Source organism: Aedes aegypti, chromosome 3, assembly GCF_002204515.2.
Source record: "Aedes aegypti strain LVP_AGWG chromosome 3, AaegL5.0 Primary Assembly, whole genome shotgun sequence".
Classification (NCBI taxonomy): Eukaryota; Metazoa; Arthropoda; class Insecta; order Diptera; family Culicidae; genus Aedes; species Aedes aegypti.
In genome coordinates this window covers 60,288,834-60,315,678 of record NC_035109.1, presented here as the reverse complement: position 1 = coordinate 60,315,678, position 26,845 = coordinate 60,288,834, and the positions used below count along the sequence as shown (strand labels likewise).

The window sequence follows — 26,845 nt, the reverse complement described above, 5'->3', positions numbered from 1 at the left end:
TAAATCAAATCCCAATCACTCTTCATTACAACCAATCATTTCAATCTGTCCACACCTACGAGCCGCTGACTGTGTGGAAAGGTTAATTGGCCCTAATGAAAACAAACCAACTCCTAAAACTCACAACTCTCAGGTAAACCTCGACGCTTCGACACGAGCACCGAGCTCAATTGCAATTGGCACCGATCAAGAACACCGGCACCCCGACAAGAACGCATGCAATGATTTATTGAACGCCTTCTTTGTCATAAATATCTACCGGGCGCCAGTTTAGCCCCAACACTTTGAACTGGGCTCTCTATCGGGAGTTCGGGTCTCGAATGTCCACTCTCGTTCGGTTTGCAATTTGCTATATAAGTATGCGATCAGGCGATTCTCTAGTACGATGACATACAGGTTTTGATTTATGCTAGGTAAGCCGTCATAAATCTCTTCCACGCGCTCGGTTCTAAGGTTTCCACTGTGTCCACTATAGAGCACTGCGCAGTTCGCACCGGTCGTTTCCCAAGATGTATGAATTAGCACTGCACTACCTAAGAGAGTTTCAATGACAAATTGGCGGTAATTATAATAAACATGACTTATCTTGCTTGTATGCCTTCGTCTAATATAGTTGTCTCATTATTCTTCGAGTACGTTTCCATATGATGTGGACGCATGGTGTACTTCTCTGTTACTTCTTATACGTAGATACTGCCTCTACCACTGCACTACAGTAGTGCAGTAAAATTGAACTTTTCGAACGAACTAAACGAGCGGTAAAATGGTTCGCCTGGAAGTAGGCATTAAAAAGGTGGTCGCCATAAAATTTGCTCACTCTCACTTCAAACGAGCGCTTACTTATCGTTCTCTTTATTTGTTTCAGCTTTGGGATGTACCACGATACGGCGAAAACGGGCTGCGATCACCGAATAGGGCCAATATTGCACATCATGACTCCCAGCTTCGAGGCTGATACCATGCAGGTTTCCTGGTCTAACTGCAGTCGACGGGATATCACGCATTTCTTGGAGTAAGTATCGTTTGATAATCCTTAAATTATATTATGGACGTGGCCTGCGCAGTTTGAGCAAAGACGAACTATAGACTTTCATGTCTCTTGCAGTTGTCCAAAATTGCAAGTCACATGAGGTAATAGATCAAAATATAGAATGTAGTGAACAGTATTCTGCGATCTGTCAAACCAAATGTACACAGAGAAATCAGACTACCCATAAAATAAGTTCGTAAAACGCAAATTTCAGTAAACCGCATTTAGTTTTTACCCACAATTGGATTGTTTTGTCACATTTGGAACAGCAATGTCTATTCCACGGACATTCATCAAGACAAGTCAAGTTTGGGTTTTATCGAGTTAACCTTCATTTAAGTTATTTAATCCACTACTCAGACTTCGAAAGCTTACGCTGGGTAGAAAAACCTTTGCATTGAACTGGCTTCTTTCACTGTTGTCAAACGAAAACTATGTACTATGCTGAAGACTTCAGCTTGACCAAATTCAACAAAACTTTGATGAATAAGTTTAGTGTTTCTTAATGGATCCGCAGAAGGAAATTTCTCGAAATATAGCTGCCTTTAAAAATTACTACCAAAAATCTGAAATAGTTCCAGCAGTAAAACTCTAAAGCAACATACAGAGAAATGTTTGTAGAGTGCTTATGACAATTCATGTAAAAACCACTGAATAAATTCCTGATGATTTGTTTTTTTAGGTTCAAAGAGGTTTATACAAGATCTTCTGAAGATAAAACTTTCAAAGAGAATTGCGAAAGGTTTTCTAAAGCTATCCTTATGATATTATTGAGTGAATCAGTGGAGGGATTTTTGCGATATGCGACAAATAAATAGAACACTCAATTAGTAGCTGGTATGAATTCTAAAAGAAACCAAGAGGCAAACCCTAAGTATTCTCTTTCAGATATGCCTCTCTGGACGAAGTATCGCTTGATCCTCAGGACAGGAATTCGAGGAGGATTCACCTTAGCCGAATTATCGGGAATCATGTCATAACAATGTATAATACCTTTCCTTGCTTAGTGATAACGTCTGCGAGTACATATCAAAGCCATGCTGAAGGAGTCTGGATTAGATTCCCGTTTTATTTCGCAAAGGAAATTTACATGGATTTCCTGAGCATGATATTTTATGCTCAAGTAATCCAGATACCCGCCACACAAAAAAAATGCAAAAATGACAACTTTTCGAAAAATAAAAAGCTCTTAATTAATAACTGTGGAAGTGTTCATTGAACTCTGAAAACTGAAAACAAGCTTCGTCCCAGTGGAGACGTAATGCCAATAACAAAAGAAGATTGTTTGAAGAAATATCCTATTCGAAGATATTCCTGAAAAAAACTAAATTTATTGCCGAAAAAGGTACCTCTGAAGCAATCCCTTAAGGAATTCTCCAATTCCTCCTCCTCGGGTGCAATCCCTAAAATCCTTGGAGATGGAAATTTTTTATGGCAGTAACTATTCAAACAAATCATTCAAAAACATTTATGCAGTAACTATACTGTCAAAATTCCGGATTTATTACTGGAAGAAACGCTGAACACTTTTTCCCAAAAGACTTTTCACTATACTCTAGCTGATGAGGGGTTTCGACCTTCGCAGTGTTACATTTTATGCAGAAGTCTAGAATTAACCGCTGTTATTTATGCAGAAGTCTAGAATAACCACTGGCTGTTCTAATGACTAAAACAAAACATATAAGATTTCAAAGATATTCAAAAATGTTTCCAAAAACGGCACAAGATATTACTACTACTACAATATACTGTCAAAGTATATTACCATAGTGTACTGCCACAGTGTACTGCCATAGTATACTATAGTATAATAGTATACTATAGTAGTATACTACCATAGTATACTGTAATATTATACTATAAATATATACTAAAATAGTATACTACCTTAGTATACTATAATAGTATACTACCATAGTATACTAATATAGTATACCATATTAGTATACTATATTAGTATACTATAATAGTATACTATAACAGTATAATGCCATAGTATATTGTAATAGTATACTATAATTGTATACAGTAATAGTATACTATACTTAGCTTAGCTTAGCTTAGACTGGCTACACATATCAATGGTTGCTATTCCGTGATTGACCGAAGTCAGTGAAAATGCACAAAGAATCAACTAGAAGTTTGGCTGGGATTGGCCATAATCTTCTTCAATGTGCATAATTCAGTGCCTCTATTTATACAGGGTCAATAACGGCGCCGGCCACGTCCTTGCAGTCAGGTGGGATTGGGGGAAGGAATGTTAGTGTGTAACCTTTGCTATTTGGAGACCGTGTTTGCCTCTGCATCTCCACAAAGGTTACTGGGAGGGATGTTTGTTAATGGAAAGGATCGCTGGGTCACAGGATTCACTTTGATAAGCGATTAGACCATGATAAATAATGATTTGTGAGATATATACATGCTTATTTGTAAATATAATATTTTCATTTGATATGAACAATTTCTATGTAGTGGAAAGTTATGCCGACACTTGAGGTGACGAACTATTCAAAGTTTGTTGAACAAATACCTAAATGTAACATTCCTACAGCTGTCAGGACGAAAGCATGTGTTATTATATTTTACTTATTTGAAAAGAAACAAAAAACTTGATTGGTTGGAACATCATAAAACACTCTTATTCTTATGCCGACACTTACAGTGGCGAACCATCCAAAGTTTGTTGAATAAAGTGAACTTTTCGCAAGTCTCCACTTGTAGTGTCGAACCATTCAAAGTTTTTTTTAATTACAAAAATTAAGGTAAAAAGGAGTGTTCTCAAAATAAAAAAAAAATGTGAAACATAAATAATTCATGAATCAGAGTTTGTGTCGACACTCACAATGACGAACAATTCATAGTTTGTTGAAAATTCATATTTACGTCCCACAATTGTAACGATTAAATGTGCAGTCATACATATTTTATAGATTAGAAATAGTAGCATGAAACGAGCTCACCAATTGATCCTTTATCCTTCACTGTGCAGCCACAATCCACTCTTGGCCTCACTCGTTTGCTCGGCTATATAAAAGCACTCAGAAAAAAAAGGCGCGCGACCCGAAAAGGAAAAAAAAAACTTGGCTTTCTTGACGCACTGCCCAGCAGCAAGCGTCAAGGTCAAAGGATCAAAAAGAACTAACCGATCACGCCACTTTTTCGCTTACTAGACCGACGCGCGACATGTTTGATCCTGCCCTCGTAGCTGGCCTCCGTAGGAGCAAGCGTCAAGGTCAGAACTAACCGATCGTGCCTCTTTTCATTTACTCTAACTGATCACGCCACTTTTTCACTTACTAAACCGATGCGCGACATGTTTGATCCTGCCTTCGTCGCTAACCCGCGTAGGAGCAAGCGTCAAGGTCGAAAGATCAAACAAAACTAACCGATCGCGACACTTTTCGCTTACTCTAACCGAACTAACCGATCACGCCACTTTTTCACTTACTAGACCGACGCGCGACATGTTTGATCCTGCCTCCGTCGCTCGCCCCCGTAGGAGCAAGCGTCAAGGTCGATAGATCAAACAGAACTCTATACAGTAATAGTAATAATAGTATACTATTAAAGCATACTGTCATAGTATACTATTATATTATACTGCCATAGCATACTTTAATTGTATACCACCATAATATATTATAATAGTATACTATGGCAGACTGCAGACTCAAGTGGGCTAGTCACATAGTGTAAATGCATAAACATATACACAGACGAAATAGTGAAACCATGGAAATATCGAGTCATGGAACAGCAATTCTTTGGAAAGCTGCTTCTAGGGACCATCATAGTAACCATGAAAGTATGTTTTTAGTATGGTTCCATGAGTCGATATCGAGTCATGGAACATCGACTCATGGAGGTATCACTGTAATTCCTCACGTGTCGGTGTAGACTACGAGGAAACATGAAGAAGTTAACTTTTTCCTGACCCAGTTATTGTCAGGCCATGGATGCTTCCGGAAATATCAGCATGTATTCGGACACACAGAGTCTCCACATTGTCCGGCGTGCCTAAATATCGAGGAGACCCTGGAGCATGTTATACTCGACTGCCCTCGATTCAGGGACATGCAAAGCGAGATGATGCCAGAAACCGCAAGCGTCCCAAATCCGGAAAACATCGTGCAGAACATGTACCAGCATAAATGCACTTGGAATGCGACGAAGTGGGAATAATGGCGATTATGTCGTTGCTGCAAAGAAGATGTCGTGAAGACCTGAGAGCTCCAAGTCGCGATCGGAGTAGGCTAGATCCTCCGTCGGGGACTAGACCGAGTAGAGCGGGCGTAGAAAAAATAAGATACTGTAGTATACGGCATACTCAAGTGGGCTGGTCACACAGTGTAAATGCATGAGAATAGACATTTGATGTCGATAACAAGTTATGCCTTCGGGTATGAACAGGACCACACGCCGCTTCATCGAATAAAAATAGCCATCAAAGCATGGTTCATATATTTATTTTACACATTTTGACAGATTAAAAAAAAAGTTAGTCGAAATTTTGAGTTACGCCCTTTTAAAGGCGCAACTTTACTTACTTTACTGACCTAAGCACACGCTCCATTTGTCGACATAACAATCTCAATAGTTTGAAGATCATACATTCTGGTATTCGAAACATAATTTTTATATTCACTTACTACGAACATGCTGTATTGCACACATCCAAGTCTCTTTATTGTATTTCTTTCTGATACTACACGGAGAAAACAGTTTAGGGTAGAATCACCGGTTTTGGCCATACGCCAGTTGTAGCCATAGTGGATTATACACCGTTTTACATAGCCAATCAGCATGAAACCTTTTGTATTCAGTAGATTACATTCATATGATACAGCTACATTCATTTACTCGTTCAAATTGATTCGAAACATAAGAAAATCAATTGACTTTCCTTAAAATTTTAACTCCCATACACCTAATTTGGCCAGGGCCAGGGATTTCAGAATGAACACGGTTTATGTTTACACAAATCCTGGTTTTAGAACGGTTTTTTTTGCGCGGATTTTTTTTTCTGCACGTATCCCCCGTATAAAAAACCTAAGTGTAAATATTTGCAGATCCCATGTGAGGCATGAATTCTCGGTAGTGTCATCCATAATTTTAAAAATCATTGATTAAAAACTTGACAAATTTACGCATGAACTAAACGCAATCATCGCATAAACCTAAATTTTTATCAGCTCTTAAGGTGAAGATGAATCGAAGCCAAAGTTCAAATTTTCAAGAGCATGGATTTGGAGAACCAAAAATCCGTTTAAGCTGAAAACTTAATCGATTGGTCACTAGCTGGTGGTGACCAATCGATTAGATTTTCAGCTCAATCGGGTGTTTGGTTCTCCAGATCCGTGCTCTTGAAAATTTGAACTTTGGCTTCACCTTAAATGTAAGAAAGAGAGGCAACATTAATGCGTAAATTTTCCTTCAATAAATGATGATTTGAACTTTTTACGAGAAAGTTCAGACCGATCAATGTTACCCCGCTGATCAATGTTACCCTGGATTACGGTGTAATAAAGTGTCTTTGTGAGACTATAATTGCTAATGAAATCGATTTATATTCATTAAAATAAGATCAATTTAAAGTAAAAAAAAGGTTTATGAACGATCTCAAAACATGCAACGATGATAAACTCCGTTCAATGGGAGAACTGTCCTTCAGGTCTTAAGAATGTAGATTGGGTTTATTCTACGAATTGTCGCTCTCGTATAGCGAGGTGCGCGTAAATCAAACGGATAGTAACTTCATTCGAGTCGAGAATTGTCACCTCGCTATACAAGACTGACAATTCTCACCTCACGCCACACTCGTAGAATAAGCCCAAACAGACCCGGATTTAGGGATGCCAAGGGGGCAAATGCTCCGGGTCCCCCGAAGAACCAAAAATAATAACAAAAAATATTTTGAAGTACTTTTCAATATTTTCTATTTAAACATATAATTTTAACGTTCATGACAACATTCAAATATTTGAATAGTTTTTTTTCCAATACCTGAATCTCATTGTATGGTTTGGACAATCTTTAACCTTCGATATATTACAAAAAGTTATGGATATTGAGTATAACTTTTCAAAATTCTTCTCGAGTTAGTTAAAAAATGGAAATTATAAGGCACCTCTAGTTTTTGCAGTATCTTAAAAAACACGATTAAACTTGTAAATTACTGCTCAATTCATTGGTTTCCTATCAGGACTCTTAAATTTAAACTGATTTGCAATGCTACCAAAAGCTAGAAGTGTCTTGAAAATTCTTTTGTGGCGCGTATGCCGTACTTGATGGAATTTTTCTTTTATTTCAGTTTGCTTATAGTTAACTTTGAATACTGTGTTTGATGGAATCAATTGATAGTAAAAGAAAATTTTATGAATTTTTATTATCAAAAGATTCATATATATTGTCGAATTCTTGGTACAACTTTTACTCCCGTAATAAAAATTTCAATGAAAATAGTATCATTCCATATACAATTTAAGAAAATGTGATTGTCATCATATCAATTTCTGTCCTTGTTTTTTTTTAGATTGATTGAGATCAAGCAGAAGAGTGAAAAGATGCAATTTTCTATATAAGGGAGTTGAAAGCTTTGGAGAAAAACGGCTTCGAAGTTTTTCAGTATTTTTTCACTTTATACAAATTATATGGAACCCAAAAAATAAGCCTATCTTTTACGAAAAATTATGTTTTCCTTTTGCACAAAAAAAAACTTGAAATTACTATTGGAACCCTTAAAAACAGTTGAATTTTCAATGTTTATAGCTAACAACCGACCAAAATGTCACTTGAACCCCTTTAAATTTAGGACCCTAATATATTTAGACCGATCATCCCATTCAATACGTTTGTTTGTGGAATCCCAAAGCATGCCTATTTTTTTATTAAAGGGCCCCCTTTAAAAGTACTGAGCCGGGCCCCCGAAGCCCAAATCCAGCACTGAAATGCCTTTTTCTGATCGTTCACTTGAATCGAGATCAATTTACGTTTCATGTTGCTAGTTCACATTAAATTTATATTATTAAAACCTATCAATGTTTGCTTCTTCCACAGTCTCGGTCTCGGTAAATGCCTTGAAGACGCCCCCAGTCAGCAGGAAACGTACAGCTACCCGGACCTCCCGCCCGGTGCCATGTACAATGCCGATTTCCAGTGTCGCCTGCAGTTCAACTCGACGGACGAGGAGATGACCGTTTGCTCCAAACTGGACGAAATCTGCGTACAGCTGTGGTGCTTGGTGGACGACGTCTGCATGACCATGATGCGACCTGCTGCCCCTGGGACTCACTGCGGCAAACGGAAGTGGTGCCAAAACCAACAGTGTGTAGACGTTGAGGATCCACCGCCACCGGTAGATGGAGGCTGGGGTGAGTGGAATACTTGGAGCGAGTGCTCTCGAGAGTGCGGAGGTGGAGTTGCCAAACAAACACGCGAATGCGATCATCCTTCGCCTGCAAACGGTGGATTGTTTTGCATAGGCGAGCGTGCCCGGTACAAAACCTGTAATACCGATCCATGTCCGAAAGAAGTCCCATCGTTCCGGGCACAACAATGCTCAGAGCACGATAACGACACCGTCAAAGGCGAAAAGTACACCTGGCTGCCGTACTTTGATAGAAGTGAGTATTTTCTAACAATTTCTTTCTGATCAAAATAGAATCCCATCCAAAACATATAACATTTATTGATAACAAGTTAGTTGAAGCGTAATAAATAAGTCAACAGTAACACTAGCTAACAACATGGCATAGAAGTTCACCAACGCCAAGTCCGGCGTGGGTTCTCCTTGTGGGTAACGTGTCTGTAGATCGGGACTGGCACCGGGTATGGCTTTGGTACGGGAACTTCAATCTTCTTCAGCACTTCCACCGGGAAAGGTTTCTCCACCTCAACCGGGTACGATTTTTCCACCGTGTAGGGCACTGGTCTTTCGATGATTTTCGGAACTATCTTGTAGACCGGTACCTTGATCGGCTGCTCTACGTTGACCTGCACCGGGTAAGGCTGCGGGACGTTGATTTTGACGTACTGTGGAACAGCCACTGGAATCGGATGTGGCACCGGGACTCCAATCTTCTGATAGATTGGCACCGAGTAGGTTGCATGCTTCTGCGAGTGGGTAACGATCGCGTTCTGATTGATCTCGTCACTTTCGCTAGCCAACGAAATATTGTCCTCGATGCTGTCCTCATCGTCATAGGGCGAATTGTGAAAGCTGGAATACCGGTAGCCGGCGATTGCCGGTGTCAGGGCGGTGGCCAAAACAACCATTACGTGGATTTGTGCCTGTACGAAGAAGAAAAAAAATATGTGCAAGGTTACGTGAATCGTTCGAAATAGGCCAACCTGTCATGTAATGAAATACGGCAAGCATAGTTTGTACGGACTAGCCGGCTTGCGGAAAGTAGTTCAATGAACCATTCAACGCCACGGTCCTTTCTCCTCACCGAAGAGTGAGTGCATGTTGCAAATGAACTGTGGTTGCATAATGCAATGCGCCTATTTGTTACAGTTACGCTCGGTTGCATTTCCTTCGGTGCTTCGTACATCTGGCCGAATTGGATTTTTATGATGCTTCTGAGAAATACATCATAGGTTAGAATGATCTTTCTTAAACATCTTTTGAAATTATTCCATTTTTTATTAAATAAAAAAAAACAAGTAACCATAATTCGAGGTGTAGTTGATCAGTGGGGATAAGTTGATCATTCCCGTACCCACATGTAAAGGCTGTCAAGAGAGCCATTGCATTATTCAATTCAAATCAATTGTCAAAATTTCTGTAATGTTGAATTCTCTGATAGCTACTCTTGATTTAACTAAATTTAGTTCGACCATGGGAAAACATACTTTTAGAAATTTTTTGATGAACTGTTGTCAAAGTCATAGAAAATAATGAAAATTTTTGCGAACGTTTTTCTCGTTATGACTGAATGACGCATGATGTAAGTCAGGCCTGCCCAACCTTTTTGAACCGCGGGCCAAATCGCAGAAGTCATTTTGAATCGCGGGCCAACGCTCAAATATTCCTAAGAATTCTGACAAAAGTCAGTAAATGACGTTCATAAAACGTGACAAAAATCAGTGAATAAAGTAAATTTGATTTGAAGAAATCTAAAAAAAGGGATAATAGCTGCTAAGCAATCTGCTGGACGTTGTGAGAGTTCCTTTCAAAATTATATAATAATCTAGTCCAGCATATTTTGAAGAATCTATCCCAGAAATTTTAGATCCTGTGAGAAAAATACCCAGGTTTTTTTTTAATCGTACTACAAATTCTGTCAGAATCCGACCTAATATTATTAGCGGAATTGGGATGTGCTAAAATCCTGATCAACCTACTACAAAAAATTTGGTCAGAATGTGCCTAGGATTCCTTCAGAATCTATCTCAATAATCATTTTGAAATGTCACTTAGAAATCTTTGAAAATTTTAAAAAGGATTTCAAAAGAAACTTGCTCATAACTTTATTATAAATACTTTTAGTGTTCTACCAAAATGTTGCATAGCGTTATGTTGTTATCTTGCCCAGAATTCTAGAAAATTATGAATTGAATTCGTTGAAAATCATGGCTATGGAATCCTGGTAGCGAATGTTAAGGCTGGTTTGCTGCTGACGAGAAAACTAATCGCTAATTAAATACGTGGGAAATTACTTACAAGAAATGGTTGATTAAATCACATTTCTTTGATCGCAGTACGTAGTTGAGAAGAAATGTCGTTTCAAATGGGGTTCTGCTCCATTCAGTAAATGAATTTCGTGTCCAGAATTCTTTAAAAATACTGTTCAAGATTTTGAAAAAGCCTGCCTTTCTTATAACCCTGTCAAGGATGAATGTCTAAGGAAGTCATGCTAGAATTTGAGATTTGGAATTAGATTCATTCATAAAATACAATATCTAAGAACAAAACAATTTAAAGATTTACTAAGCTAGAATATTAGGTTGAAACTAAATTGAAAATTAAATAGGCTTAGTATGTTCTAACTTCGGGTTGGTAGAATATTCAATGGGAAAAATATGAGAAAAATCTTCGAACCCTTCGCGGGCCGCACAAAATGAGGTCGCGGGCCGGATACGTTGGGCAACCCTGATGTAAGTGATGAATCGACACAAAAGCGTGTCCTTGAAAGTGTATTGAACAAAAAATGTAATTTTTCATGTTTATGGACACAAAAACGATGGAACCGTAATCGACATTTCCCGAACCACACACTAATGTATTTAAAATTCGACACAAATTTATGTCATTCGGCTCGCTTCTTTTATGAGTATTCAAAAGATATGAAATCACATGATTTATTATTAGTGTGCATATCAATAAACTTTTTCAAACATTTCAGATTTGTAGGCTGAACCCTATTCATTTCTTGACATAAAAATGTACTTTTAGTGGGTAAGTTACCACTTTCAAAGAGAATTGCCTACCTTGAGCCGCTTAATTTGGTGTACTCTGCAATTCACTAAATTCAATCAGTGACCCCAAAAACTGTGAGAAGCATATCTCTTTATTTTTGGAAACCTGTCGGGAAAGTATTTAAAGTCGATTGGGATGGAAAAAGCAGGGCCTTCCTTAGCCAAGCGGTTAGCGTCCGCGGCTACAAAGCAAAGCCATGCTTAAGGTGTCTGGGTTCGCTTCCCGGTCAGTCCAGGATCTTTTCGTAATGGAAATTTTCTTGACTTCCCTGGCCATAGAGTAGTATCGTACCTGCCACACAATATACGAATGCGTAAATGTCAATTTAGGCAAAGAAAGCTCTCAGTTGATAACTGTGGAAGTGCTCTTAGAACACTACGCTGAGTAGCCGGCCCTGTCCCAGTGAGGACGTTAATGCCAAGAAGATGGGATGGGAAAGGAATGTAAGTGTGTAATGATTGTTGCTTTTAGAGATCGAGAATACCTCTGCATCTCCGCAATCACTACTGGAAGGATAATAAGAGTTCATTTTGACACTTGCAGTGATGAACCATCCGTCCGAGCTCACCAGTTGGCAATCCATTTTTGACAGATGGGTTAATTCTACGAGTGGCGTGAGGTGACAATTGTCGGTGTCCTATAGCGAGGTGACAATTCTCGACTAGAGTGAAGTGACTCGCCGTGCAAATCAAATGGAGAGTCACTTCACTCGAGTCGAGAATTGTCACCTCGCTATACGACACCGACAATTGTCACCTCCCGCCACTCGTAGAATAAACCCAAGAAGCCAAACATCTTTTCACATAACCCAAACAGGACATGACTGATCTCGATTCTGTTGCTCAACCCACATAAACATGCAACAGAACCACACACTATTCTTAAATATCTTGGCAAGTTTATTGATTATAAATTGAAATTTGCTTATTGATTAGTTTATTGATTATAAATTGAAATTTGAAACATCACATTAAAAATGTCATTAAGAAAATAGCCAATCAAGTATGGAGTTATCTGTCGATTAAAAACTATTTAAATATTGCAAGTGAAATACAGTTGTATGAATCAATCATCTTTTCCACTTGGATTTCTGTTCTTCTATCCTATTTTTAGCTCATGAAACACAAATATCGAAACTACAGCGCTTGCACAACAAATTTATGTGTCTTATTTTGAGATGTACAGATTCTCTTTCTTCTCGTGTTTATTAGACCCCTGCAACAGTTATGAGTGATGCAAATTATTTGTTTATTTAACAATTCCGCATTATTTGAATAGTGCTTCATATAATTCTTTGTTTTTTTAAATGTTTTCAATTCGATTCCTGTACATACAAATCATTCAACAATACCAGCATATTTTCAGAGAAAATGTATTGCACACATTAACCCTCAAATACCCAAATTATTATTCTCGATCTTAATATTTTTTTATCACAAATCGATCTAAGCACGTTTTAAGCAATGATTTATTTTTATTCGCAAATCTAAGAAATTTGGATTTATTTTTTTTTTAATTTTTATTTTTGAGCATCCTTGTTCTTTTTTATTTTTTCTTCTTCTTTTAGGTTTCTATGATTCTTTTTTTCTATTCCTTATGTTTCATTTGAAAAGCACTCTGTGCTCGTCGCCGCTATTGTGCCGGAATCATTGTTCATCTTTAGCTCATTTACCGATACAGATTATATTTTCAACTAATCTATATTTATCATCTTCTTCACTACTCACTACTTAGTCCAATCAATTTCCATATAAGCCATAGTCCATTGTTTTTGCGGTGGTTCATTTTGCCGTGTTCCTGAGTCGAATGAGACAGAGTGGATTTAGATAAGAGTGGCGTCAATGTAAAAATTGGAACAGCGGCAAACTGTCATTTCCATACGAATCCGCGTTCCAATTGAGCAGGAGTCCTGTCAAAATTGCAACATGACGTCACTCTTGTTTATAGGCACTCTAGTTTGAGGCTAGTCGCCTTCAAAGAGGGCCAGTTTGTCTCAGTCACCATCTGATACTGACGGAGGATGGATGTGCTCCCCAAAGCACGGTCCTCCATGTGGCGTCTACTGGTGGCTGAACGGGTTTTTTGTGGAGGGGCTGGAAATCGAATCCATGACCATCCGCTTATGAAGCGAATATGTAACCTTAAGGCTACGGAACCCCCCTCAAAAAGTTATTTATGATTCTTTTGAAAATATATAAAATGTACAGCATATTAAATTTTCCTAGCGACTAATGAAAAAAGATTCGAAAGTATTTCAATACCACCAGGTTCTTCTCACATGATAGGTTGAATGCAGAAAAATATAAAATATAAGAATTTCTGTATTAAACATTGAATGAGGCCCAGAGATTTGTTTATTATAACTAATATCGATAGTCTAAGAATAACATTTTATGAAATAGTGCATGGAAAATAAAACCAATTTCATCACAGCAGTGTTGCCAATTTTATGGTTTTCATTGTGCTTAGTGAGTTCTTCTGAAAATAATGCATTTTTTTCTATTGTGCTTTAAATATGACGAGTGGGCTAAATAAGCAACTCTATGAAGACAAAAGTTATTTTTCACATAAAGACAATAGAACTGACATAAGAACTTACGTCAGGACGTACTTCAAATTTAAAATTTCCACTCATTCAGTTACCTTTAAATTTAAAATATTTTTCTCCTTAAAAAATCGATGGAAATTATTTTCATGATATCTAAAAAAAGTTCTCCAAAATAACTTGACTATTTTCAGGAGACTTTTTATTGATAATGCTTTGAAGAACAATCCCTTTAAAAAAATGATTCTCATATTTGTCAGCCAATTTTGATTACCCATTAATTAACCTTTAGAAAACGACCGTTCTAAACTTGCTTCCTTATTCGTGTGAAATATGATTATTTATTATCACAAAATTGCACAATATCTATCGAACCTATCGAAAGATCTATCGAAACCGATTGCAATTTTATTGATAAATTTAAAAGATATAGCTTGGTGTCTAATTTCTAAAATGAACAGTCCTTATGCGTGTTATAGTCCAAGGCTTAAGCCAAAAATAAATTCATTTTGATTTCCAAGCTTTGAAAAAATACACAATAAACCAAAGTGTACCCTGTCTAAGAGCAGGGTTGGATATTATAGCATTGAGGCTGTTTTTTGAACAGCTACTACATTAAGTTTTATGCACTTGACCAATGTTGTATCTTGACGAACTTGTGCATAACGGGTATTTTGTACCTATGGACTATCTTATAAAAGTTTTTATTATATAATTATTAAACTATGATGTTCACTTCGATGATAATAATGGATTTTTATATATTGACTTGATTGTAACTATCTTTTTTGTGTAGTCTATGGAAGGGGTAAACATGACAATTGGATAACTTATCAACCGAATCAAGATCTTAAGCTGTTGGAAGATTCCATGAATTAGTAGTAAGTTGTCTGATTCAATATCAGAAATTTCTTGAAAATGCGAATAGTCTCGATAGTTTAGAAACCAAGTGCAGAGTTATCAATTCTGGAAAGTATTTTGGATTTTTGTCCATGAACAAGTATTTTTGAAAGTCCATGAGCGCTGTAATACTTATGATATTTTATTAAAATCTGATTAAAAATTATAAAAATTAATTATCTTACATATATATATCGTCTAGTTCAATCCTACGTGTTGGTATGTGGCAAGACCATTATCATCATCAAATCTAAAACTGTTTTTCTAAGAATTGTTTTTGTTATTATGTTTAAATGTCAGTCAAGTTTTAAAAAAAATATTTGTATGATAATCAGGGATCAAATTCTGAGTATCTCTCACTTATCGCTCTGTGTAACAATCATTCACAACATCTTATCTTATGATGGGGGGAAGCAGGGCATGATAATGCCCATCTAAACAAACGCTAAACCTGAGGGACACGATTGCTATCGGATGTTCTGGGATTGTTTATCATACCATAAAAATCAATTTTGAGTAAAATTTTCACGATTGACAAGACATCGGTTCAAGACCCCCTGCGGCTCGCGATACACAATTTAGCACATGATCTAAGCCTTCGCATTCGCTCTAAAGCCTTCACATTGGCTCTAAAGGAATCAATAGAAACTAAACCTGATTGTTTACATACGTACATGTATACACAATTTTCACCTTCATTCTGAGACTTATAACAGATTACTCAAAAAAAGCATCAATCTTAGCAGTCTATAATCCTTTCATAAAGCTTTAACGATATTTTTCTTTTTATTTTGAGATCTTGATAGTTTTGTGAGCTAAAAAAATATTTTGCTACGAGCCCACAGTATCACAAGTTTTGAAATATTTTTAATGCCCTAATATTCTAGTATTTTGTCAGCCAATACGTCTTGTAACGTAATTAATCAAGTACTTCTTAATATATCACTCAATATTCGACTTCTTCTAAACACTATCAGCATTACATTCACGTTAATTTTCAATAAAGCACTTGAGTATTTTTCCCTTTCGTATTTAGTATCTTTCTTTTCGAACGCTCAAAACACTTACGACAGTCTTCATCGCACAGCTACACCAAGTCACAGAACCAAATTAACGAACCAAACAAAACAACCCGACCAAGAATCACAGCAGGGCGCGTCTCGACTGAAGGTGCACCAACAAAACAATGACGACACCTTTCACTGCATCGGTGGCTTTTATAAAAAAGCATCGTTGCATTCTTCCGCTTTTCCATTTCCATTTGGGCGGCATTCGTCGAGCTTGAAGCTTGAAGCACGTAGCAGTTGGTCGTTGGGCTAAGTGTGCTAGCCGTTGACGCATCCAGTGGGCTTCAATAAAATGATTCTCCCTTTTTGCGTGTGGGGATGGTAAAAAAAATCGTATAAAAATTGTGGACAGAAAATATGGTAAGACAATAATAAATCTTCGAGCTGTTTAGTGGAATACCTATAAGTAGATGAAAAATCGAATTGAGTACTGTACCATTTAATTCCATTAGAGTTTGTATCCTTTGACAGATACACGTATTTCGACCTCAACTGTTAGGCCGTCTTCAGTGTCGTTGAACTAGACTCGACTTTAGTACACAACACTGAAGACGGCCTTATAATTGAGGTCGAAATACGCGTATTTGTCAAAGGATACAAATTCTAGTGGAATTGAATGGTATAGTACTAAATTCAGTTTTCCATCTACTTATGGTAGAACAAACTAAACTTATCTATAAGTTTTCCATATGATTATTTGAGGTATAGAACAAGCGTAGTGAAAACCGCTTTTCATACAAAATAGCATACTGTAACTTTGTTTCTCTCATAGTAATTGGTATAAAATTTTGACAGATAATTATGCTCAATTTGATTATAATAATATTTGATTTATTTTGGAAAACCTGTTCAAAAATTAGGCGCCAGTTGAACTCACTCAAAATAAAAGCAACTTTGATAATTTACATTTCTGCTATATTATGATTTTAAAATATTTTCTTTAATCATCGTGTCAACAGTTGTATCCCAAGCTACAAAGGTATTTGTTGTTGAACATAAATTTTCGAAACAAAAACTGATACTGTTTTGAGCTATTTCACTTAGTGCATAGCTTTTTGATAGTTGCTTTAAATATTTTCAATTCTCGTTATAATGAACTTGATCATAATGGTAGTTTTCTGTCAAAATATTATGATATTACTCATACGGAAACAAACTTAGAACCTGTAATAGCATATCAAATAATAATAAACCTTCGAGCTGTTTAGTAGAATACCTATAAGTAGATGAAAAACACGAATTTAGTACTATACCATTTAATTCCACTAGAATTTGTATCCTTTGACAGATACGCTTATTTCCACCTCAACTGTAAGGCCGTCTTCAGTGTCGTGTACTAGACTCGGAAAGTCGAGTCTAGTATACGACACTGAAGACGGCCTTACAGTTGAGGTCGAAATAAGCGTATCTGTCAAAGGATACAAACTCTAGTGGAATTAAATGATATAGTACTAAATTCGGTTTTTTCATCTACTTAGCATATCAAAGTTGGGAATTTTGTATGCAAATCGACCTTCACTACAATTATTCTGAATTTTCATTTTTTTTTTGTGAATTCATTCTGGATTTGTATAAACAATAAATTTGAGCATCCCTACTGTAGTGAGGTGCTGGCTTACCTTACTACCCAACATACATTTTACGGATCCTAGCTGTCGAACATAATCGAGTAAACTATTTCACGAATAACGACCGCGCGTACCGATGATGTGATGCCGGTATACTATAACAGGTAGTATCCAATTCGGCGGATTTGACTCCAACCAACGGTGTATAATCCGATACTGAACACTTGTAAAAGAGCTGATTTGTCATTATCGAAACAGCTGGTTATCGTCGATACCAATTTGTTTTGATGCTTTGTGGCGTTCGTAATACAAAATCGCTATTATTGTCTTTATTAACGAGATTTTCAACCCTCGGCTGGTTTTTAAATTTAATTGCTTTACACTTACAAAAAAACTTACGATAAATGTTAAACTATTCGCGAGTTAATTGTCCATTTGTTTTTTCATGTTAAGTTTTTTGGCCTAAAACAAGACCGATTTATTTTACAAACATTTTTGAAAATCATCTGAATTTTAAATATTTTTTTCAAGGTACCTCTTTGATCTAAAATCTGACCAGTTAAAACAGATAACACTCAACCAATCATTTCAGTCCACAATACCCTATCCAGCATTTTGGCAACATACCGTGCCTATCGAATCCTTCCGGCTGTTACCACCTTCTGAATACTGTTACGTCGTAGAGTTGGGCGAACTTATGGTTTGTTCTTCGCCGGTGCATTACGTTACCCTGCATACTACCAAAGATCGCACAAAGCACACGACTTTCAAACACTCTGAAGGGGATGCAGTTCTTCCTCGAGCATATTCTACTTTTATACCCGTGAAGGACTCCCGGTTTTATAAGTGTTTCGTGATGCAGGAGTGAATCTTTTCTGATAGCAGCTTCGTCTGGAACCCGCAGTATGCGCGACTTCCACAAAAGATGCGTCTTCGCATTTTACCTCTAGAACTTTAAGAGAAAAATAACCATGATCGTTTTACAAAGGTTCAAAACCAGTTTTTCGCAGAAAATCGAAGTAATGTTTATGAAAATCTATCATTGCATTACACTTGCTACCTGTAATAGGATGATAGATTTTCATGAGAATTTCTTTTAATTTGATCGAAAAAACTGTTGTTCAATTTTGCTTGCTGATTGCTGATGATTGAATGATGGATGCTTGAGCCTTAACATATTCGGAACAAAAATACTAGACTTTTGGACTACTCACAATATTAGTAGACTAAGAAAAATTAAAATACAAGCACCATGTAACATTTGACATCACCTCGAACATTGTCACACAATAACCACTTCAAATTTTACTACCTCGCGTGGGTGAAAAAATCGTTTAAATAAGATGTACGGCCGATAATTTCAGAAACAAAAATTTCGCGAAGCAATCGAAATAACTGGATCTGTGGAAGATCGTTCTTTGGTTGTGACACGCAACACTCCGCATAACATCTTCTAGAGCAATTCTAAACAATAGACAGAAAATTGTCAATTTCTCCGACTAGAATAAAATGATTGAAGTGTTCGTCTATATTCTACACCCAGTTTTGCACACAATTTATTAGGACATTGCATTCTGACCTGGTATTCGCGGCATTTTGAAGTATTTGTCATGCGGTAAAGATCTGCTCCGTTGTAGGTCGGCCGGCAACAAAGCCAGCATACAAATTTCCACGACTTCGTCTACTACAGATGATCTGAGATAACGCTTTGTAGACCGCATTAAGAATGATGATCGCTTGGATGTTCTCATTATCCAACATGTCGCCTTTCTTATAGATGAGGGATGGTACACAAATGATACCACGCTTTTTCGACTCCCTCATGCGCAAGTACCCATTAAACTCAATAAAACCCGTATATAGTGAGCTAAATGCAACATTGAAAAAGCATCTATGCACTAACAGTCACCAAAACAACATGCCATTTGTTTTGTGCCATAATTTAATAATTTGAATCTCAGGCTGAAAGTCTCGTTAATAAAGATAATAATAATAATAATAATTTGAAATTGTTATCCCGGGATTCCCAAGACAAGACTCTCTAACAAACAACCCATTTCTATATCCAAACTTCAACTTTTCCATGTGGAAGTGCAGAGGACTCCTAAGCAGAGTTACTATTAGTCGCCAGATTTGACAGACTATCAGTGACGGTGTCGAAAAATAAAAAGTTTTTGTCACAACCCCAGCTCAGCGCAACCAACGACGCTCAAGTACCAGCAAACAAGCTCCTCTTCTTCTTCTTTCTGGCGTTACGTCCCCACTGGGACAGAGCCTGCTTCTCAGATTAGTGTTCTTATGAGCACTTCCACAGTTATTAACTGAGAGCTTTCTTTGCCGATTGACCATTTTTGCATGTGTATATCGTGTGGCAGGGTACGAAGATACTCTATGCCCTGGGAATCGAGAAAATTTCCTTTACGAAAAGATCCTCGACCAGCGGGATTCGAACCCACGACCCTCAGCATGGTCTTGCTGAACAGCTGCGCGTTTACCGCTACGGCTATCTGGGCCCCCTCATTGCGACAAAAAATATTTGCCGTTTCTCTCTGTTTTTTCTGTTTTCGTTGAACACGTTCAGCTTGAATAGAAAGGCAGACAACTAACCGGTGCCAATTGAATGGCCGACCAAAAAAAACAGCAAAAAAATAACATCAGCGCGCTTCTGGTGTTGAACAAAAAAATTTTAGATTGTCGGATTCTTGGCAAAACTTTGAACTGAGACCTTACATATGCAAAGTATCAATGCAGAGTGATTTTTTTTTTGCCGATTTTGTGAACGAAATAGAATAGCGGCTAAAGTGAAAAAGATTGTTCAGAGAAGTTTCTTGATTTATAAAAGCGCTTCTTTTGATACTAGCGGCCAGGTGATTAAATCACCTAAAAGTGGGATAAAAAAATATTTTGTTTTACCTGTTTGAGATAGACGGTCGGTGTCTTCAGCAAACTTGTATCACATGTTAATTCAAGACACTTTGTCGAGGACACCAAATTTCTATCTGTTATACATTATCATGTTATACAAAGATATGTAATTTTATCTTAAAATGATCCTTAACCCAAGATCGGTCGCATGCGTGTACTGAGTACACGCACCTTGAAAAAAGCTCGCTTTTCATACACAGCTCGATCGAGGTGGTGTTGACGATGCGACCGCTCTTGAGTTAAAAATCAAAATTTTAGTATAACTTTTTTCTAAAATTTTTAACATTTTTTATGTCTTCTACAAAATTGTTCAACTACCAAAACTACATGTTTTTGCTGAACATTGCATCTTGCTATCTCTTATGGTAAAGTAGTTATTTTCAAATAATCGTTTTTTATGAGGCTTTTTTGGACTAATAGCATTAGTTTGGATGCAGATTGACGCACATAGCGATATGCGATTCTGAAAGGACTATTTTTTCACTTTCAAATTACACTAAGAACTTTTGGCCAAAAGCGGTCTATTGATTTTTATGTGTAAACTAGTTAAACAATAAAAATGCATTTTATTGCGGTTTTACGACTTTTCTCTCGTTTTATTTACTCTATTTCATTTAAATCATGTTGCATTTGATACGTTATGACCACAAATAAAAGCTGCGTGACAAACAAATGGCACCGTTTTCAAATTACTCCATGGAGAGTCAGATGTTATGACTTAAACAAGAATATACAAAGAAAAACATTTCTGTGCTATATGAAGTTTGTGGGTGAGGGAGTATACCATAAATTATAAAAATGATCATAACGTATCAAATGTAACATGTTTTATATGAAGTAACGTAATGAAAACGAGAGAAAAGTCGTAAACTCGCAATAAAATTCATTTTGATTGTTTAACTATTTTAAACATAACAATTTATAGACCGCTTTTGGCCAAAAGTTCTAAGTGTCATTTGAGTGTGAAAAAATCGGCCACATCCCGGGGGCACCTGGAACCTACTATAGAGTTGTCATGGCAGCCGGTGGTGCTCGAAATGCTTCGGAAAGCATAACCTTTGAAAATCATGAAGTTTGATGCCCATATTGATATAGTTCCAGATATGTTCCTAATTGGCCACTTCCCTCAGGGCATCTGGAACCTACTATAGAGTGGTCTGTGCATCTAATGGTTCTGAATATGCTGCTTGAAACATCATTTTGAAGTTTGAAGCCCATTTGGATATAGCTACGGATAATATTTACATGATTGGAAATACAAACATAACTGACCATATTTTCCGGTACCATTTGCCGTCGACTGCTTCCGGATGCATCCAATTTTATCAATTTTTCATAAAGTTATAAGCATTTGAATTGAGGCAAAATTTTGACAATCCCCTGTACAACCTGAATGAGATATGAATTTAGCCCTGCATAAGAGGTAAAATACCTCAAAAAATACCTTCAGCAGGTACATACATACAGCAAGCTGATAGCTAGATCAGGTATTGTAATACCTAAATAATACATGATGGATTTTCAAATAAAAGTGATATTTTTCAATAGTAGGTCGATACCTCCAGCAGTCCTCAATAGCTACCGAATACCAAAATAAAGTATTTTTAATTGTTTTAAACATTTTTTTCCAATATCATTATGACAACTGAACAATACTAAATCATTGTATGATACCAAAATATGGTATGCATGAGTTATTGCGAGTTATTTTTTCCTCCTCGGGTACTTTAATCACTTGAAGAACTCGTTGTGTTGGTCGAATCCAAGAAGGATCGAAAAAAAAAGAAACGAAGAATCCAAAAGGATTTCCAAGCATCTGAGGAATTCTCGCTAACTTCTAAGATGAATAAGTACCAGAAAAAATATCCTCAAATAAATCTCAAGGGGTATATTTGAAATAAGTAAAATAATTGGAGAATCCCTGGATCTATGGTAAAGGAATACTTGGAAAAACTACGCAATTCCTTGGGCAAGGGAACGCCAAATAATTGGTTAGCAACGAAAAATGCTCAGAGTTCTCCTCAGTGGAATTCTTGGTTGAAACCTTGATAAATTTCTAGGATGATTCCTGCAAGAATTGTTGAAGAATTCTTCAAAAAATACGGGTAGAAGTTTTTGGAATCTCGAATTTATTTTCTTTAAAAATATGGACCTGAAATCATCAAATAAATTTATTGAATTGATTTCCATATAGGAATTATTATATTATTACTAGCTTTATTATGATAGTGATTTTGCGTCCGAAGCAATTCTTCCATTAATTAATAGAAAAATTCCTGGTGGCACACAGTGGTTCAGATTTCAAACATCATTGCAGAAATTCCGCATGCTTAATATTTTACTATTTTCAGTCAGAAAACGTGTTTTGGATCATGATTTAAGGTTGCAGACTCTTTTTTGGGCATAGTCACAATTTTTTGGTTCTCATGAATAAATTTCTAATAAAGTTGTGGTTTTTAATACATTTTGAAATTCTTCACTTTTTCAAAAAAAAAACTCACGCCAGGTGAATCTTTTTCAATCGATTCCTCAGTCTTAAAAGCGTGTGTAAGCAAAATATTTCGTCGAGGAGTGGCGGGGAACGATTTATACGGAATGAAGAAGCTGTTTTTTAATTATTTGACATACCTATAACAATAATTATTTATTCACTAAGTTAACGACACTTAAATTATTTGCAATCCAAGGATGCTAAATCTAAGTAAATATGAGTTATCGACCAGTGAAAATATGCTGAAACTCAAAATTGTACGGGTTTTGGAGAAGATGAATTAGTCGAGTTTTGAAGCAAAAATTAAGATTTTTGAACTAGCTCAGCTATTTATTGCCCAAACATGTTAAAAAATATTTTTATTTTATTTTTTTTTTCATATGTTTTCTTAACTATCTGATATTGTAGATGCATGTTTGACTTTATTTTTCAACTTAAAACTAAGTTTGGATTTTTTTTTTGTTTTTGTCAGCTTTCTGAAAAACTGGATCTATGCTGGGCATTGCTTATAATATTCTTTAAAGTTTCTATTATACACGTAAGCGCTGCAAAAAGTTCTTTGGATGTATGCTACTATTGATTCTGAAGAAAACCAGTTAGAATTTCTGCATAAAACTCGGAATTCCTAAGCGAATTCTTGGAAGTATTTTATCTTTTTTTTTTTTCATCTGAATGTTGGAGGCATCTCTGGATAACGTTATGAAAAAATATTAGTAAAATCCATGTCCTAATTTCAAATAAATTTCCAGGAGAAATTTTTACAAGACATAACCTGATGAATTATATACGGTCACCCGAGAATAAATTTTGATGATTTCTGGCAGCTATTCTTGATGATTTCTGGCAGCTATTCTGGAAAAGATCAGGAACGTTTGCCTACTATTTCTCCAGTTTCATCTTCTTTCTGGCGTTTCGTCCCAACTGGGACAGAGCCTGCTTCTCAGCTTGTGTTCTTATGCACTTTCACAGTTATTAACTGAGAGTTTTCTGTGTCGATTGACCATTGTTGCATGTGTATATCGTATGGCAGGTACGAAGATAACCTTTACCCTGAGAAGTCGAGAAAATTTCCTTTACGAAAAAAGATCCTTGACCGGTGGGATTCAAACCCAAGACCTTTCAGCTTGGTCTTGCGCGTTTACCGCTACGGCTATCTGGGCCCAGTTTAGTGTCTTTGAAAACGTGAGGAGGGGAACAAGTTGACCATTGTGACGGCCATCTTTGGATTCCGAGATGTTTCACCTTAAGGTGAAGATGAATCGAAGCTACACCTCAAATTTTCAAGAGCACAAATCTGGAGAATCAATCATCCGTTTTCAGCTCAATCGGATGTTCGGTTCTCCAGATTTGAGCTCTTGAAAATTTGAGGTTTGGCTTCGATTCATCTTCACCTTAAAAATATGATTTTTTTCTCTCCACGTCTCCCAAAAAATAATTAATAAAGGGGCAAAAGGGGAGACAAAAGATGTATTTATCTGGTAAACTCTATCAGGGTATTCAAATTCTGCCACTGTTCAAAGGAAAAAAAAATAGGAAACGATTTATTTTTTTAAGAGACCTTATATGTCTATCAAAAATAATTCAATTGATTGAAACAACCACTTGCCTATTGAACTAATCTAATAACGTAGAATCTTATTTTTGTGTATAATATGTATTAAACTGATATCGTTCTTTTACTTCTATTTCAGACGAACCATGCGAACTGTACTGCACCAATTCGGAGGATACCATCATTGTTCCATTTGGGGACACGGCAGCGGACGGGACGCCATGCAACGTAGGGACCAACGACATGTGCATCGGCGGTATCTGTCGTAGGATTGGCTGCGATTGGGTAGTTGATTCCAACACTACTGAAGATCAGTGTGGAGTGTGCGGTGGCAATGGAGACAGTTGCACGGTCATTCGAGGAAATTTCACCAAGAAGGTCAACATGAGTGAAGGATACTACGAAGTGCTACAAATACCGACGGGAGCAAGAAACATTCTGGTGGAAGAGATAAACCCATCGAAGAACTTTATCGGGGTCGGTCGTGTCAACAGTAAAGAGTATTACCTGAACGGAAACCGGTAAGATTGAGACGTGTACTGAAACATATGTCAATTTGATAAAACGTGACTGTATTGCAGATTTATCCAGCTACCAGGCGAGTATGAAATGGCCGGCAGCCTCGGACTGTACGAGCGAGAAGACGAACTGGAACGGGTCAAGATTCCGGGACCGATCACCGATGATATTACCATATCGGTAAATGACCTAATCGTTTTCTTGATTTTCGTTGTTGTCGCACTCATAAGCGTTTCGGTAAAAGCAATCACAATTCCGTTTAGAATCTTTTGCTTCTATTGGTGCGTAGATGTAGAACTATCTAGCAATTGTATTCTTTGAGGCTTCTTACTTTACGTAGTTCTAGCGTTTGGTGTCGTAGACATATCTTCCAGATTTTTATAACTACTGGCATCTAAAATTTAACTTAATTTAAATCCATTCTTTTCCCTACCAGGTGATCATGAAGAAGAAAAACAACCACGCCGGAATTCGTTACGAGTATACGCTGTCGTCGAACGCTACTAGAAGCCATTCGCCGTATTACTGGAAGCTGACCGATTGGAGCCTATGTTCGGTGACCTGTGGCGGAGGCAAGCAACATCGAGATTCTATATGCTATCACCGTGGGGAAGGTATGGTGGACGACAGCTTCTGTGAACAGAACGCTCATAACAAACGTCACGAGCGAGTATCACGTGATTGCAACGAAGATCCTTGCCCTGCAAACTGGTGGGTTGGTCCATGGCAGTTGTGCTCGGTGACGTGTCGTAAACCGGGTGAACCCGGAGCTGTACGCAAGCGATCCATACTGTGCGTCGATTCAAGTATGAATGCTTTGCCGGATAGTCGATGCGAAGGGAAAAGTCGTCCTGCTGATAGCGACCTCTGTCCTGGACGGCTTCCGCTTTGTAAGGGGCTGATCGACAGCCAGATTCTGGTGGAAGATATCCCACCGGAGTTTGAAGAGAATAACGTCATCTGAAATCGACGAGTGCCAAGTGCAAAATGCTGTTTAACAGTTTGTATTATGTTATATTAACATTTTATCCATTTACGTAGACGAAAAGCAATAGGTTATTCAGAAGCTGTGTTTTATGTCACTCAGAACGTACTTACAATCATATGTGAACAATAAAAGTATTATTTTTACATTCATCGCAATCGTGCATTCTCGTCTCGAAATGACCGGGTTGCCAGTACAAAGCTATTTTTAAACAAAACGGAAGATTTCAAAGTGCAAAATCCAAGCAATCAGCAACGACTCGATTCGTGAAGAATTAAAACAAATCGTTAAGTCTACTATATTTACTCTGTATTTAAATCGTATTGCTTTAAGAATAGGTTGTAGAAATAGCAAGCATCGTGCAGAACCTAATTGGTAGTGTTAACATGTACTTGTTTTATTAATAATCATAAAATAATCTGGAAAGATGGAAAAGTGCGCAAGAGCAGAACAGAGAATGATACTAAACGATTTTTCGTTATCCAGAAGCTGATTAGGACTTGCTACTGATTAATGTGAAAGAAATTCCTTATGATAACATTCAATCCCTGGAAGCGGATCACTATCGTTTGATCAACACTTCACTGTCTGATATGATGGAAAACTTGTGTAATCCAAGCAATATTAAGTTCAATGTGACGGAAAATTACGTCATTTAACTTTTAAATTTTTTTTTTAGTGTGCACTGATTACACCAATTGTTCATCTGAAACTGATACTGCCACCTCAATATAGCGGCCCCTAGACGACATCAATATTTTGATGGATTGATGTTACTCCTCAATAAATTGATGTCGTCTGAGTGTGACATCAATATATTGATGCAAATATTGAAGTGTAATC

The 26,845-nt window shown here is 37.0% G+C and overlaps 2 protein-coding genes across 2 annotated transcripts in view; one reads left to right on the top strand and one right to left on the bottom strand.

Moving 5' to 3' along the window:
- Nucleotides 1–26,490, top strand: part of LOC5566567 (A disintegrin and metalloproteinase with thrombospondin motifs 12) — a gene marked incomplete at its 5' end in the record, with an annotated part of 109,827 nt that extends 83,337 nt beyond the window's left edge. Inside the window, 5 exons of the mRNA XM_021848901.1 lie at nt 866–1,012; nt 8,087–8,652; nt 24,638–25,019; nt 25,080–25,197; nt 25,454–26,490. Of these exons, the coding sequence (XP_021704593.1) occupies nt 866–1,012; nt 8,087–8,652; nt 24,638–25,019; nt 25,080–25,197; nt 25,454–25,981 (1,741 nt within the window). The remainder of the gene's footprint in view (nt 1–865; nt 1,013–8,086; nt 8,653–24,637; nt 25,020–25,079; nt 25,198–25,453) is intronic.
- Nucleotides 8,698–16,262, bottom strand: LOC5566568 (proline-rich protein 4). Its single transcript, XM_001650912.2, has 2 exons — nt 15,964–16,262; nt 8,698–9,319 (listed from the first exon to the last, which is right to left on the bottom strand). Exons 1-2 carry the CDS (start codon nt 15,973–15,975, stop codon nt 8,789–8,791), a joined length of 543 nt encoding a protein of 180 aa, XP_001650962.2. The 5' UTR covers nt 15,976–16,262; the 3' UTR covers nt 8,698–8,788.
- Nucleotides 26,491–26,845: the final 355 nt, after the last annotated feature.